The sequence below is a fragment of the Nerophis ophidion genome, linkage group LG10, assembly GCF_033978795.1.
Source record: "Nerophis ophidion isolate RoL-2023_Sa linkage group LG10, RoL_Noph_v1.0, whole genome shotgun sequence".
Classification (NCBI taxonomy): Eukaryota; Metazoa; Chordata; class Actinopteri; order Syngnathiformes; family Syngnathidae; genus Nerophis; species Nerophis ophidion.
The window spans coordinates 7676755-7691707 of NC_084620.1; the positions used below are offsets into that span (position 1 = coordinate 7676755).

General features: G+C 44.1%; 1 protein-coding gene across 4 annotated transcripts in view; it reads right to left on the reverse strand.

Moving 5' to 3' along the window:
- Positions 1-8798, reverse strand: part of cracr2ab (calcium release activated channel regulator 2Ab) — a 33600-nt gene extending 24802 nt beyond the window's left edge. For 2 of the 4 annotated variants that reach the window (XM_061912208.1, XM_061912206.1), the window contains exons 1-2: positions 8501-8797; positions 8314-8425 (exon numbers count right to left, since the gene is read on the reverse strand). In XM_061912208.1, coding sequence (XP_061768192.1) covers positions 8314-8425; positions 8501-8629 — 241 coding nt within the window. In that variant the 5' untranslated portion in view covers positions 8630-8797. Of the gene's footprint in view, positions 1-8313; positions 8442-8500 lie in introns of all 4 variants that reach the window. The other 2 variants (XM_061912207.1, XM_061912209.1) reach the window with 2 other exon arrangements.
- Positions 8799-14953: the final 6155 nt, after the last annotated feature.

Here is a 14953-nt window from a genome sequence, read left to right on the forward strand (position 1 = left end):
AAGTAAAAAGTAAATAATGGGGGTTTAAATGGAAACATCCATCCATCCATCCATCATCTTCCGCTTATCCGAGGTCGGGTCGCGGGGGCAGCAGCCTAAGCAGGGAAGCCCAGACTTCCCTATCTCCAGCCACTTCGTCTAGCTCTTCCCGGGGGATCCCGAGGCGTTCCCAGGCCAGCCGGGAGACATAGTCTTCCCAACGTGTCCTGGGTCTTCCCCGTGGCCTCCTACCAGCTGGACGTGCCCTAAACACATCCCTAGGGAGGCGTTCGGGTGGCATCCTGACCAGATGCCCGAACCACCTCATCTGGCTCCTCTCGATGTGGAGGAGCAGCGGCTTTACGTTGAGCTCCTCCCGGATGGCAGAGCTTCTCACCCTATCTCTAAGGGAGAGCCCCGCCACACGGCGGAGGAAACTCATTTCGGCCGCTTGTACCCGTGATCTTATCCTTTCGGTCATGAGCTTTGGGTCATGACCGAAAGGTGAGGATGGGAACGTAGATCGACCGGTAAATTGAGAGCTTTGCCTTCCGGCTCAGCTCCTTCTTCACCACAACGGATCGATACAACGTCCGCATTACTGAAGACGCCGCACCGATCCGCCTGTCGATCTCACGATCCACTCTTCCCCCACTCGTGAACAAGACTCCTAGGTACTTGAACTCCTCCACTTGGGGCAGGGTCTCCTCCCCAACCCGGAGATGGCACTCCACCCTTTTCCGGGCGAGAACCATGGACTCGGACTTGGAGGTGCTGATTCTCATTCCGGTCGCTTCACACAAAATAGAGAAATATTACAATAAGAATAAAAACTAAAAAGCAACAATGGGAATAAAAATATAACAGTAAAATAAGGCTATAACAAGACAAAGTAGGCAGTAGTGTCCTTGTTATGAAAATGTATTGCACTGTTATTGTTTTGCATCCCCTGTCATCCTAGTACCCCCCATCCCAGAGAGGAGTTGTACAATCTAATGGTGTGTGGGACAAAGGAGTTTTTGAGTCTATTAGTCCTGCACTTGGGATGAAGCAGTCTAACACTGAACAGGCTCCTCTGGCTACTGATAACACTATGCAGAGGGTGACTGGCATCATCCAGGATGCTCACTAGTTTGTCAACAGTCCTCTTCTCTGCCACCGTCACCAGTGAGTCCAGTTTCATTCCCATTGTAGAACCGGCCCGCCTGATCAGTTTCTCAAGTCTGGAGAGTCTTAAATATGGACACTTATCGCATGTTCTTTTGTGTGCTTAACTATTGTATAGCTGCTAGCTCCTCGTAGCCTATGGCCTACTATGTTTACCTTTTGTAAATGACTTGACTAAAATAGAAGAAAAGAGAAACCTTATGTGTCCTTTGAAGAACATTTATGTTAATTCAGAAGGCCTTTGACACTGTTAACCACGCTATACTGTTGGATAAGCTCCGAGCAATCGGATTCGACGAAACCTCATCGAGCTGGATGCAATCTTACTTGGAGGGGAGGAAACAGGTGGTAGAGGTGAATGGCACCATGTCCCCTCCCCTCTCAGTAAGCTGTGGAGTCCCCCAAGGCAGGATACTAGGACCTTTACTGTTCCTAATATACGTAAATGACATGCCATCAGCATGACACTGTGAATTGTTCATGTTTGCGGATGACTCGGCCCTGCTGGTATCCGGCAAGGACAAGTCACAGGTGGAACAAATCCTCAGTGCTGAACTCCTCAATATTTGCACCTGGCTCGCTGACAACAAGCTATCCATACACTTAGGTAAAACGGAATCCATCCTATTTGGGTCCCATATCAAACTTAAGAAGGTCAGTGACTTCACTATAAAAGTGGGTGACATTGTTATCACCAGGAAGGATGAGATCACCTACCTAGGTTCCATTCTAGAGGCTAATCTTTCCTGTGATAAAATGGCAACCAAGGTGATCAAAAAGGTCAATCAATCAATGTTTATTTATATAGCCCCAAATCACAAATGTCTCAAAGGACTGCACAAATCATTACGACTACAACATCCTCGGAAGAACCCACAAAAGGGCAAGGAAAACTCACACCCAGTGGGCAGGGAGAATTCACATCCAGTGGGACGCCAGTGACAATGCTGACTATGAGAAACCTTGGAGAGGACCTCAGATGTGGGCAACCCCCCCCCCCCTCTAGGGGACCGAAAGCAATGGATGTCGAGTGGGTCTAACATGATACTGTGAAAGTTCAATCCATAGTGGCTCCAAGACAGCAGCGAGAGTCCCGTCCACAGGAAACCATCTCAAGCGGATCAGCAGCGTAGAGATGTCCCCAACCGATACAGGCGAGCGGTCCATCCTGGGTCCCGACGAGCGGTCCATCCTGGGTCTCGACTCTGGACAGCCAGTACTTCATCCATGGTCATCGGACCGGACCCCTTCCACAAGGGAGGGGGGGACATAGGAGAAAGAACCAAGGAACGAGATTCCTCTACAGAATCTCCTCTCTAGTCAACAAAAGCACCTTGAGGATTCTAGCGGGAACTCTCATTCAACCCTTCTTCGATTACGCTTGCACCTCCTGGTACCCCAGCACCTCCAAAACCCTCAAATCTAGACTCCAAACATCCCAGAATAAGCTAGTCCGGTTACTTTTAGACCTCCACCCCAGATCACACCTCAATCCAACCCACTTCTCCAAAGTGGGCTGGCTCAGGGTGGAGGACAGAGTAAAACAACTTGCAGTGAGCCTGGTCTATAAAATCCGCTACACCTCCTTGATACCGAAGTACATGTCAAACTACTTCCTTAACGTAAATGACCGCCATAACCACAACACCAGGGGGAGCTCCACAAACCACGTTACACCCAGATTCCGATCTAACAAAGGTCTTAACTCATTCTCTTTCTATGCCACATCAATGTGGAATGCACTCCCAACAGGTGTAAAAGTAAGTGCATCTCTTTCCTCCTTCAAAACCGCTCTAAAACAACACCTCCAGGCAACTTCAACACTTTACTAACACCCTCCTCCATTCACATCCCATCTCCCCGGATTATAAACAACTCAAATGTACTTCTAATGTATATACTTGTTCTTATGCTATGTGAACTCACTATGTTCTCTGCTGGCTGTACATATCCTACTAAATAAGACCTACACTGTTTCAATGTCCATTTCTCGGTTGATGCAATTGTTGATGACTGAAGTACTGATATCAACCAAAGCTCCTCATCCCACCCCCCGGATTGTAAATAATGCAAATAATTCAATGTACATACTATGATGATTAACTTGTGTGATGACTGTATTATGTTGATAGTATATATTTGTACCATGAATTGATTAACGTGGACCCCGACTTAAACAAGTTGAAAAACTTATTCGGGTGTTACCATTTAGTGGTCAATTGTACGGAATATGTACTGTACTGTGCAATCTACTAATAAAAGTATCAATCAATCAATCAATCAACTAGTTGTCCAGTATTGGATAAGGAAAACCACTGCAGGAATGTTTGTATCAGACATTTTAGATAAAAGCTGATATTATCGGATACTTGTGTTTTTTGACGGTATCGGGCTGATAAACGAACTCAAAATTGGATCGGGAAAAAAATAACATTTGCCTGAATGCATTTATTTTTTTACTCATAAGCCATAGTCAAACGAAAACAGCAAAGAACCGTGATGTCATTTTTTTAATAAATATATTTAAAAAACACATTGATAAAGTTAACCAGAAATATTTGAAGCGTGAAGTGATTGAGCGACGAATGTACCTATTTTTTCACCAAAAAGCTTTTTAATTACATTTATCAATGTGTGTACTCTGAAATACATTGAAATTATTGTAAAAAATAGTTGTTTTTTTTCATGCATGTATTCTAAAATGTGTTTCAACTTTTACTGAATATAACCTAGTGTAAAACACACACAAAAAATGGTTAATGTTGGTCAAACATGTCAAGAAAATACAACTACGTGAAATTTTTAGTTCTGTGGTCAGATGAAACAGAAATTGAGCTGTTTGGCCACAATACCCCAGCAATATGTTTGGAGGAGAAAAGGTGAGGCCTTGTATCCCAGGAACACCAGGCCTACCATCAAGCATGGTGGTGGTAGTATTATGCTCTGGGCCTGTTTTTCTGTCAATGGAACTGGTGCTTTACAGAGAGTAAATGGGACAATGAAAAAGGAGGATTACCTGCAAATTCTTCAGGACAACCTAAAATCATCAGCCCCGAGTTTGGGTCTTGGGTGCAGTTGGGACAATGACCCCAAACACAGGTCAAAAGTGGTAAATGAATGGCTAAACCAGGCTTGAATTTAGATTTTAGAATGGTCTTCCCAAATTACTGACTTAAATGTGTGGACAATGCTGAAGAAACAAGTCCATGTCAGAAAACCAACACATTTAGCTGAACTGCACAACTTTTGTAAAGAGGAGTGGTCAAAAATTCAACCAGAAGCTTGTGGATGGCTACCAAAAGCACCTTATTGCAGTGAAACTTGCCAAGGGACATGTAACCAAACATTAACATTTTGATCCAGCAGATTTGGTCACATTTTCAGCAGACCCATAATACATTTATAAAAGAACCAAACTTAATGAATGTTTTTTTTAGACCAACAAGTATGTGCTCTAATCACTATCGCAAAAAAATAAGAGTTGTAGAAATTATTGGAAATGCAAGACAGTCATGACATTATGTTTGTATACAGTAGCCCGTAAGGACCAGATGAGTAGCCCGCTGGCCTGTTCTAAAAATAGCTCAAATAGCAGCACTTACCAGTGAGCTGCCTCTATTTTTCAAATTTTATTTATTTACTAGCTGGTCTCGCTTTGCTCGATATTTTTAATTGTAAGAGAGACAAAACTCAAATAGAATTTGAAAATCCAAGAAAATATTTTAAAGACTTGGTCTTTACTTGTTCAAATAAATTCATGTATTTTTTTACTTTGCTTCTTATAACTTTCAGAAAGACAATTTTAGAGAAAAAATACCACCTTAAAAATGATTTTAGGATTTTTAAACACATACCATTTTACCTTTTAAATTCCTTCCTCTTCTTTCCTGACAATTTAAATCAATGTTCAAGTAAAAAAAAAATTTTATTGTAAAGAATAATAAATACATTTTAATTTAATTCGTCATTTTAGCGTCTGTTTTTTCGACGAAGAATATTTGTAAAATATTTATTCAAACCTATTGTGATTAAAATTCAAAAAAAATATTCAGGCAAATCTAGAAAATCTGTAGAATCAAATTTAAATCTTATTTCAAAGTCTTTTGAATTTAAAAAAAATTTTTTTTTTCTGGAAAATCTAAAATAAATAATGGTTTGTTTGTCTTTGTTAGCTTGGTCCAATTTGTTATGTATTCTAAGAAAGTACATATTGGATTTTAACCTATTTAGAATATGTCATCAAAATTCTAAAATTAATCTTAATCAGGAAAAAATACTATTGATGTTCCATAAATTATTTCCAAAAGATTCAAATCAGCTAGTTTTTCTTTTTTTCGGTAGAAATTTGAATTTCAAAAAGTCGAAATTGAAGATAAACTATGTTTCAAAATTAAATTTAATTTTTTTTCGTGTTTTCTCCTCTTTTAAACCTTTCAACTAAGTATTTTTTTCATCATTTATTCTCTACAAAAAAACTTCCGTAAAAGGAAAAAAATTGTACGACGGAATGACACACTGAAATACAATTTATTTGTGTATCAAACTGGTAGCCCTTCGCATTAATCAGTACCCAAGAATAGCTCTTGGTTCCCAAAGCTTGGTGACACCTGCTCTACTGTGTATATCAGGGGTGCCCATTACGTCGATCGCGAGCTACCAGTCGACCGCGGGAGGGGGGTGTCAGTCGATCTCCAGCCAGGCTTTTAAAAAAAATAGACCTAAAAATTAGTGATCATCAATCTTCACCAAGACGTCACTTAAATGACATTTACGGTAACGGAGGGTCCTGTGAGATGACGCTGGCTGCTGCAAGATCATTATTATGAAAATATGACCGAGAGGAAGGCGAGAAACACTTTTTATTTCAACAGACTCTCGCGCCGTACCTTCCATCAAAACTCTAAAGGCCGACTGCACATTTCCTATCTTCACAATAAAAGCCCTGCTTCATGCTGCCTGCGCTAACTAAATACAGAGTCTCGGAAAACTGGCGAGCACAAGCGATCCCTCAGAAAGCTGGCGTGGTGGAACAAGCTCAGTGATGAGCTGAAGACATGCAATTCTTTGGTAAGGTTTAAGAAAACATTGAAAGGTGAAATAATTGAAAATTATAAAATATAGTCACAATTACTTTCATCCCATTGATTTTTGATTTTTTTTTTTTTTTTATGTTGATGTTCCAGGCAATCTAATTTTCTGTGAAGGTATAGGATAGGCAAATATAAGCTTTGGCTTCAGCCTATTCCTTTTTTGGTCATTCTTTTTCTTTTCTTTTATGTGTAAATGTGCATTATTGTATACATATAACATGTACTGTAAAAGTGATCACACACAATGGTTGATTGATTTGATTTGATTGATTATATGACCGAAATAAACTTATTTCATTCATTTCATTTAATTTCACATCAATTGTGCACGCCAGCTTTCCGAGACGCTTATTTAGTTAGCGCAGGCAGCATGAAGCAGGGCTTTTATTGTGAAGATAGGAAATGTGCAGTCGGCCTTTAGAGTTTTGACGGAAGGGACGGCGCGAAAGTCTGTTGAAATAAAAAGTGTTTCTCGCCTTCCTCTCTGTCATTTTTTCATAATAATGAACTGGCAGCAGCCAGCGTCATCTAACAAGACCCTCGGGTGCCGTGAATGTCAATCAAGCAAGCTACGGAATTTGCCGCCAATGTTTTCCTTGTAAAGTGTATGGAAGCTGGATGAATTAGATGCCTAAAACCAACCACTTTCATGTGGTATTGTACAGAAAGGACAACTTTTTTTCTCCTCCATTTGAAAATGTGGGCGTTATCATCATTACTGTCTGATTCCGATCAATGCGAGTCATCAGAATCAGGTAATACACCAACTTATATTCTTGTCTTCGTGAAAGAAAGACATCTATATGTGTTACACATGCTTGTATTATCATTAAACACATTTAACTTGTTTACAAAAATGTCTCTTTCATAAATAAATAAATATAAATGATACATATAAATGAGGTAGATCCCCTCGAGTTGGTCAATTGAAAAGTAGCTCGCCTGCAGAAAAAGTGTGGGCATCCCTGGTGACCATAGGTGAGGATGGGAACGTAGATCGACCGGTAAATTGAGAGCTTTGCCTTCCGGCTCAGCTCCTTCTTCACCACAACGGATAGATACAACGTCCGCATTACTGAAGACGCCGCACCGAATCGCCTGTCGATCTCACGATCCACTCTTCCCTCACTCATGAACAAGACTCCTAGGTACTTGAACTCCTCCACTTGGGGCAGGGTCTCCTCCCCAACCCGGAAAACAAATCAGTGTTATTGATATTAGTGTTAACATATATTTTTCTTACATAATATTGTTTTGCTATATTTTTCAATTGTCGCTGCGTATTGTACTTTGTTATGAATTGTTCGAGAGTCTAAGAGACTTCTCTGTCCCGGCAAGAAATCTGCGTTCAAAGGACTCCGGCTTGTTAGTGATTCCCAAAGCCCAAAAAAAGTCTGCGGGCTATAGAGCGTTTTCCGTTCGGGCTCCAGTACTCTGGAGTGCCCTCCCGGTAACAGTTCGAGATGCCACCTCAGTAGAAGCATTTAAGTCTCACCTTAAAACTCATTTGTATACTCTAGCCTTTAAATAGACTCCCTTTTTAGACCAGTTGATCTGCCGTTTCTTTTCTTTTTCTTCTATGTCCCACTCTCCCTTGTGGAGGGGGTCCGGTCCGTTCCGGTGGCCATGTACTGCTTGCCTGTGTATCGGCTGGGGACATCTCTGCGCTGCTGATCCGCCTCCGCTTGGGATGGTTTCCTGCTGGCTCCGCTGTGAACGGGACTCTCGCTGCTGTGTTGGATCCGCTTTGAACTGGACTCTCGCGACTGTGTTGGATCCATTGTGGATTGAACTTTCACAGTATCATGTTAGACCCGCTCGACATCCATTGCTTTCCTCCTCTCTAAGGTTCTCATAGTCATTATTGTCACCGATGTCCCACTGGGTGTGAGTTTTCCTTGCCCTTATGTGGGCCTACCGAGGATGTCGTGGTGGTTTGTGCAGCCCTTTGAGACACTAGTGATTTAGGGCTATATAAGTAAACATTGATTGATTGATTGATTGATATATATTCCTAACAAAACAACCCTAATGTATAAACCGTAGCCTGGGTGGAGGTATCAACACTGGGACGTACTGAATCCAGAAGAGAAGGCCTCCAGCGTGAGGTATCCACTGTGCTCCGTGTCCAGGGAGTCAAAGACGTCCTCCAGCTCCTCAGCAGACAGCGGCAGCTCCCTGTGGAGCCTCTGACATCAACACACACTGTCCATCAAAAACTAAATTAATTAATCAATCGATCAAAAGACCCCATCTGCTCTCACCCTCATGTCAGTGCGCGTGATGAAGCCTTTGCTCTCCACATCGCACGTCTGGAAGAACTCCCTGGTCTTGTCCAGCAGGGCGATGTGACCCCAGCCCTTGGTCCTCCTGCTGTCCTGCTGGCCAGCCATGCTCGTCCTACAGAGGCATGTAGGTCAGTGTGGACTCAAGACGCCGGGCCTCCTCACCGGGTGGCGCTAATCGCCCTGAGCCTTTTCGGTTGCCGTGGCGACGGAGGAAAAAAACCGCCACATGAGAAGCCAAGTTTGTGCTCTTGAATTTGCTGTAATGTTTGGAATGCCACACTGTTCAACTTCTCACCTTTTATAGGACTTACAAAACAACAAGTAGACACCGCACACTTGGGAAAAAAAACAGGTAGTAAATTTTACGGGGGGAGAAAAAAAAAAAAAGTTGAGTTGTCTGAATTTTACTGTAAAAAACACCAACTAACTGTTTGCTGGCGGCTAGAGCGCTAATTGTTAGTTGGCAACTACTGTGCTAATCGCTAGCTGAAAACTACAGCGCTAATGGCTAGCTGAGAACTAAAGTGGTACCCGGGGGGTTTTTCACCACTGTACGCTTCAAATACCGGACAGCAGTTGCACACAGCATCCTCTTTCTACCACGCCCAGGTAGTGTTTACACTGTGCCTTTAGCTTTAAACTTGCGAATTATGCTCCCAACTGTGTCTCTTGGAATGTGTAATGTCTTTGCTATTTTCTTATATCCATATCCTTTCTTGTGAAGAGAAATTACCTCCTGTCTTGACTTCTTTGACCACTCCCTGGACTTCACCATGTTGCAAATACACCATTGACCATCTACAAGAAGCTGAGCGTCACAGCGACTTTTTTAATCAGTTTAATTGTTGCTCGTTATGGTTCTAATCACATCTACAGGTGTTTTGTACACCTAATTGAAAAGACCTTATTCAAATTCTGTTCTTAAAGAGTTATGATTTTAAAGGGGTTGAATAATTTTGTCAATGAGATATTAAGAGAAATGACACTGTTACAAAATATAATGTAATTCAAGTTGCGTTTGTCTATTTAATGCATCTTCATTTGATATGACTATAAACAAAATACGGAATAAATGTCCTACTTGCTAAAACACCAAAATTGTGTGGGGGTTGAATCATTTTGATCACAACTGTATCAACTAGAGCGCTAATCGCTAGCGGATGAATAATGCGGTAATTGGTAGATTGCAACTGGAACGCTTATCACTAGCTGACAACTACTGCTCCAATCGCCAGCTGGCTGCTAGTGTGCAAATTGCTAGGTGGCAAGAAGTGCGCAAGTCATGAGCAGGCAACTGCTGTGCTAATCGTTTGCTGGAAACTAGTGCGTTAATCACAAATTGGCAATTGGCTCATTAATCGCCAGCTGGCAAATAGTGTTCAAATTGCAAGCTAGCAACTAGGGGACTGATCACAAGCTGGCAACTGGTGCCTTAATCGCTGACAACTAGCGCTCTAATCGCCATCTAGCAACTCACGTGCAAATCGCAGCTAACAACTAGTGGACTAATTAAAAGGTGGCAATTGGTGCATTAGGGCTTCACGGTGGAAGAGGGGTTAGTGCGTCTGCCTCACAATACGAAGGTCCTGCAGTCCTGGGTTCAAATCCAGGCTCGGGATCTTTCTGTGTGGAGTTTGCATGTTCTCCCCGTGACTGCGTGGGTTCCCTCCGGGTACTCCGGCTTCCTCCCACTTCCAAAGACATGCACCTGGGGATAGGTTGATTGGCAACACTAAATTGGCCCTAGTGTGTGAATGTGAGTGTGAATGTTGTCTGTCTATCTGTGTTGGCCCTGCGATGAGGTACCGACTTGTCCAGGGTGTACCCCGCCTTCCGCCCGATTGTAGCTGAGATAGGCGCCAGCGCCCCCCGCGTCCCCAAAAGGGAATAAGCGGTAGAAAATGGATGGATGGATGGCAATTGGTGCATTAATCACTGACAACTTGCGCTATAATCGCCAGCTGGCAACTAGCGTGCAAATTGCAAACTAGCAACTAGTGGACTAATCCCAAATTGGCAACTGGCGCATTGTTTGCTAGCTGACAACAAGCGCTCTAATCGCCAGCTGGCAACTAGCGTGCAAATTGCAAACTAGCAACTAGTGGACTAATCCCAAATTGGCAACTGGCGCATTGTTTGCTAGCTGACAACAAGCGCTCTAATCGCCAGCTGGCAACTAGCGTGCAAATTGCAAACTAGCAACTAGTGGACTAATCCCAAATTGACAACTGGCGCATTGTTTGCTAGCTGACAACAAGCGCTCTAATCGCCAGCTGGCAACTAGCGTGCAAATTGCAAACTAGCAACTAGTGGACTAATCCCAAATTGGCAACTGGCGCATTGTTTGCTAGCTGACAACAAGCGCTCTAATCGCCAGCTGGCAACTAGCGTGCAAATTGCAAACTAGCAACTAGTGGACTAATCCCAAATTGACAACTGGCGCATTGTTTGCTAGCTGACAACAAGCGCTCTAATCGCCAGCTGGCAACTAGCGTGCAAATTGCAAACTAGCAACTGTGGACTAATCCCAAATTGGCAACTGGCGCATTGTTTGCTAGCTGACAACAAGCGCTCTAATCGCCAGCTGGCAACTAGCGTGCAAATTGCAAACTAGCAACTGTGGACTAATCCCAAATTGACAACTGGCGCATTGTTTGCTAGCTGACAACAAGCGCTCTAATCGCCAGCTGGCAACTAGCGTGCAAATTGCAAACTAGCAACTAGTGGACTAATCCCAAATTGGCAACTGGCGCATTGTTTGCTAGCTGACAACAAGCGCTCTAATCGCCAGCTGGCAACTGGCGTGCAAATTGCAAACTAGCAACTAGTGGACTAATCCCAAATTGGCAACTGGCGCATTGTTTGCTAGCTGACAACAAGCGCTCTAATCGCCAGCTGGCAACTAGCGTGCAAATTGCAAACTAGCAAGTGTGGACTAATCCCAAATTGACAACTGGCGCATTGTTTGCTAGCTGACAACAAGCGCTCTAATCGCCAGCTGGCAACTAGCGTGCAAATTGCAAACTAGCAACTAGTGGACTAATCCCAAATTGGCAACTGGCGCATTGTTTGCTAGCTGACAACAAGCGCTCTAATCGCCAGCTGGCAACTAGCGTGCAAATTGCAAACTAGCAACTGTGGACTAATCCCAAATTGGCAACTGGCGCATTGTTTGCTAGCTGACAACAAGCACTCTAATCGCCAGCTGGCAACTAGCGTGCAAATTGCAAACTAGCAAGTGTGGACTAATCCCAAATTGACAACTGGCGCATTGTTTGCTAGCTGACAACAAGCGCTCTAATCGCCAGCTGGCAACTAGCGTGCAAATTGCAAACTAGCAACTAGTGGACTAATCCCAAATTGGCAACTGGCGCATTGTTTGCTAGCTGACAACAAGCGCTCTAATCGCCAGCTGGCAACTAGCGTGCAAATTGCAAACTAGCAACTGTGGACTAATCCCAAATTGGCAACTGGCGCATTGTTTGCTAGCTGACAACAAGCGCTCTAATCGCCAGCTGGCAACTAGCGTGCAAATTGCAAACTAGCAACTAGTGGACTAATCCCAAATTGGCAACTGGCGCATTGTTTGCTAGCTGACAACAAGCGCTCTAATCGTCAGCTGGCAACTAGCGTGCAAATTGCAAACTAGCAACTGTGGACTAATCCCAAATTGGCAACTGGCGCATTGTTTGCTAGCTGACAACAAGCGCTCTAATCGCCAGCTGGCAACTAGCGTGCAAATTGCAAACTAGCAACTAGTGGACTAATCCCAAATTGGCAACTGGCGCATTGTTTGCTAGCTGACAACAAGCGCTCTAATTGCCAGCTGGCAACTAGCGTGCAAATTGCAAACTAGCAACTAGTGGACTAATCCCAAATTGACAACTGGCGCATTGTTTGCTAGCTGACAACAAGCGCTCTAATCGCCACCTGGCAACTAGCGTGCAAATTGCAAACTAGCAACTAGTGGACTAATCCCAAATTGGCAACTGGCGCATTGTTTGCTGGCTGACAACAAGCGCTCTAATCGCCAGCTGGCAACTAGCGTGCAAATTGCAAACTAGCAACTAGTGGACTAATCCCAAATTGGCAACTGGCGCATTGTTTGCTAGCTGACAACAAGCGCTCTAATCGCCAGCTGGCAACTAGCGTGCAAATTGCAAACTAGCAACTAGTGGACTAATCCCAAATTGGCAACTGGCGCATTGTTTGCTAGCTGACAACAAGCGCTCTAATCGCCAGCTGGCAACTAGCGTGCAAATTGCAAACTAGCAACTAGTGGACTAATCCCAAATTGGCAACTGGCGCATTGTTTGCTAGCTGACAACAAGCGCTCTAATCGCCAGCTGGCAACTAGCTTTCAAATTGCAAACTAGCAACTAGTGGACTAATCCCAAATTGGCAACTGGCGCATTGTTTGCTAGCTGACAACAAGCGCTCTAATCGCCAGCTGGCAACTAGCGTATAAATTGCAAACTAGCAACTGTGGACTAATCCCAAATTGGCAACTGGCGCATTGTTTGCTAGCTGACAACAAGCGCTCTAATCGCCAGCTGGCAACTAGCATGCAAATTGCAAACTAGCAACTAGTGGACTAATCCCAAATTGGCAACTGGCGCATTGTTTGCTAGCTGACAACAAGCGCTCTAATCGCCAGCTGGCAACTAGTGTGCAAATTGCAAACTAGCAACTAGTGGACTAATCCCAAATTGGCAACTGGCGCATTGTTTGCTAGCTGACAACAAGCGCTCTAATCGCCAGCTGGCAACTAGCGTGCAAATTGCAAACTAGCAACTAGTGGACTAATCCCAAATTGGCAACTGGCGCATTGTTTGCTAGCTGACAACAAGCACTCTAATCGCCAGCTGGCAACTAGCATGCAAATTGCAAACTAGCAACTAGTGGACTAATCCCAAATTGGCAACTGGCGCATTGTTTGCTAGCTGACAACAAGCGCTCTAATCGCCAGCTGGCAACTAGCGTGCAAATTGCAAACTAGCAACTAGTGGACTAATCCCAAATTGGCAACTGGCGCATTGTTTGCTAGCTGACAACAAGCGCTCTAATTGCCAGCTGGCAACTAGCGTGCAAATTGCAAACTAGCAACTAGTGGACTAATCCCAAATTGACAACTGGCGCATTGTTTGCTAGCTGACAACAAGCGCTCTAATCGCCACCTGGCAACTAGCGTGCAAATTGCAAACTAGCAACTAGTGGACTAATCCCAAATTGGCAACTGGCGCATTGTTTGCTGGCTGACAACAAGCGCTCTAATCGCCAGCTGGCAACTAGCGTGCAAATTGCAAACTAGCAACTAGTGGACTAATCCCAAATTGGCAACTGGCGCATTGTTTGCTAGCTGACAACAAGCGCTCTAATCGCCAGCTGGCAACTAGCGTGCAAATTGCAAACTAGCAACTGTGGACTAATCCCAAATTGGCAACTGGCGCATTGTTTGCTAGCTGACAACAAGCACTCTAATCGCCAGCTGGCAACTAGCGTGCAAATTGCAAACTAGCAAGTGTGGACTAATCCCAAATTGACAACTGGCGCATTGTTTGCTAGCTGACAACAAGCGCTCTAATCGCCAGCTGGCAACTAGCGTGCAAATTGCAAACTAGCAACTAGTGGACTAATCCCAAATTGGCAACTGGCGCATTGTTTGCTAGCTGACAACAAGCGCTCTAATCGCCAGCTGGCAACTAGCGTGCAAATTGCAAACTAGCAACTGTGGACTAATCCCAAATTGGCAACTGGCGCATTGTTTGCTAGCTGACAACAAGCGCTCTAATCGCCAGCTGGCAACTAGCGTGCAAATTGCAAACTAGCAACTAGTGGACTAATCCCAAATTGGCAACTGGCGCATTGTTTGCTAGCTGACAACAAGCGCTCTAATCGTCAGCTGGCAACTAGCGTGCAAATTGCAAACTAGCAACTGTGGACTAATCCCAAATTGGCAACTGGCGCATTGTTTGCTAGCTGACAACAAGCGCTCTAATCGCCAGCTGGCAACTAGCGTGCAAATTGCAAACTAGCAACTAGTGGACTAATCCCAAATTGGCAACTGGCGCATTGTTTGCTAGCTGACAACAAGCGCTCTAATTGCCAGCTGGCAACTAGCGTGCAAATTGCAAACTAGCAACTAGTGGACTAATCCCAAATTGACAACTGGCGCATTGTTTGCTAGCTGACAACAAGCGCTCTAATCGCCACCTGGCAACTAGCGTGCAAATTGCAAACTAGCAACTAGTGGACTAATCCCAAATTGGCAACTGGCGCATTGTTTGCTGGCTGACAACAAGCGCTCTAATCGCCAGCTGGCAACTAGCGTGCAAATTGCAAACTAGCAACTAGTGGACTAATCCCAAATTGGCAACTGGCGCATTGTTTGCTAGCTGACAACAAGCGCTCTAATCGCCAGCTGGCAAC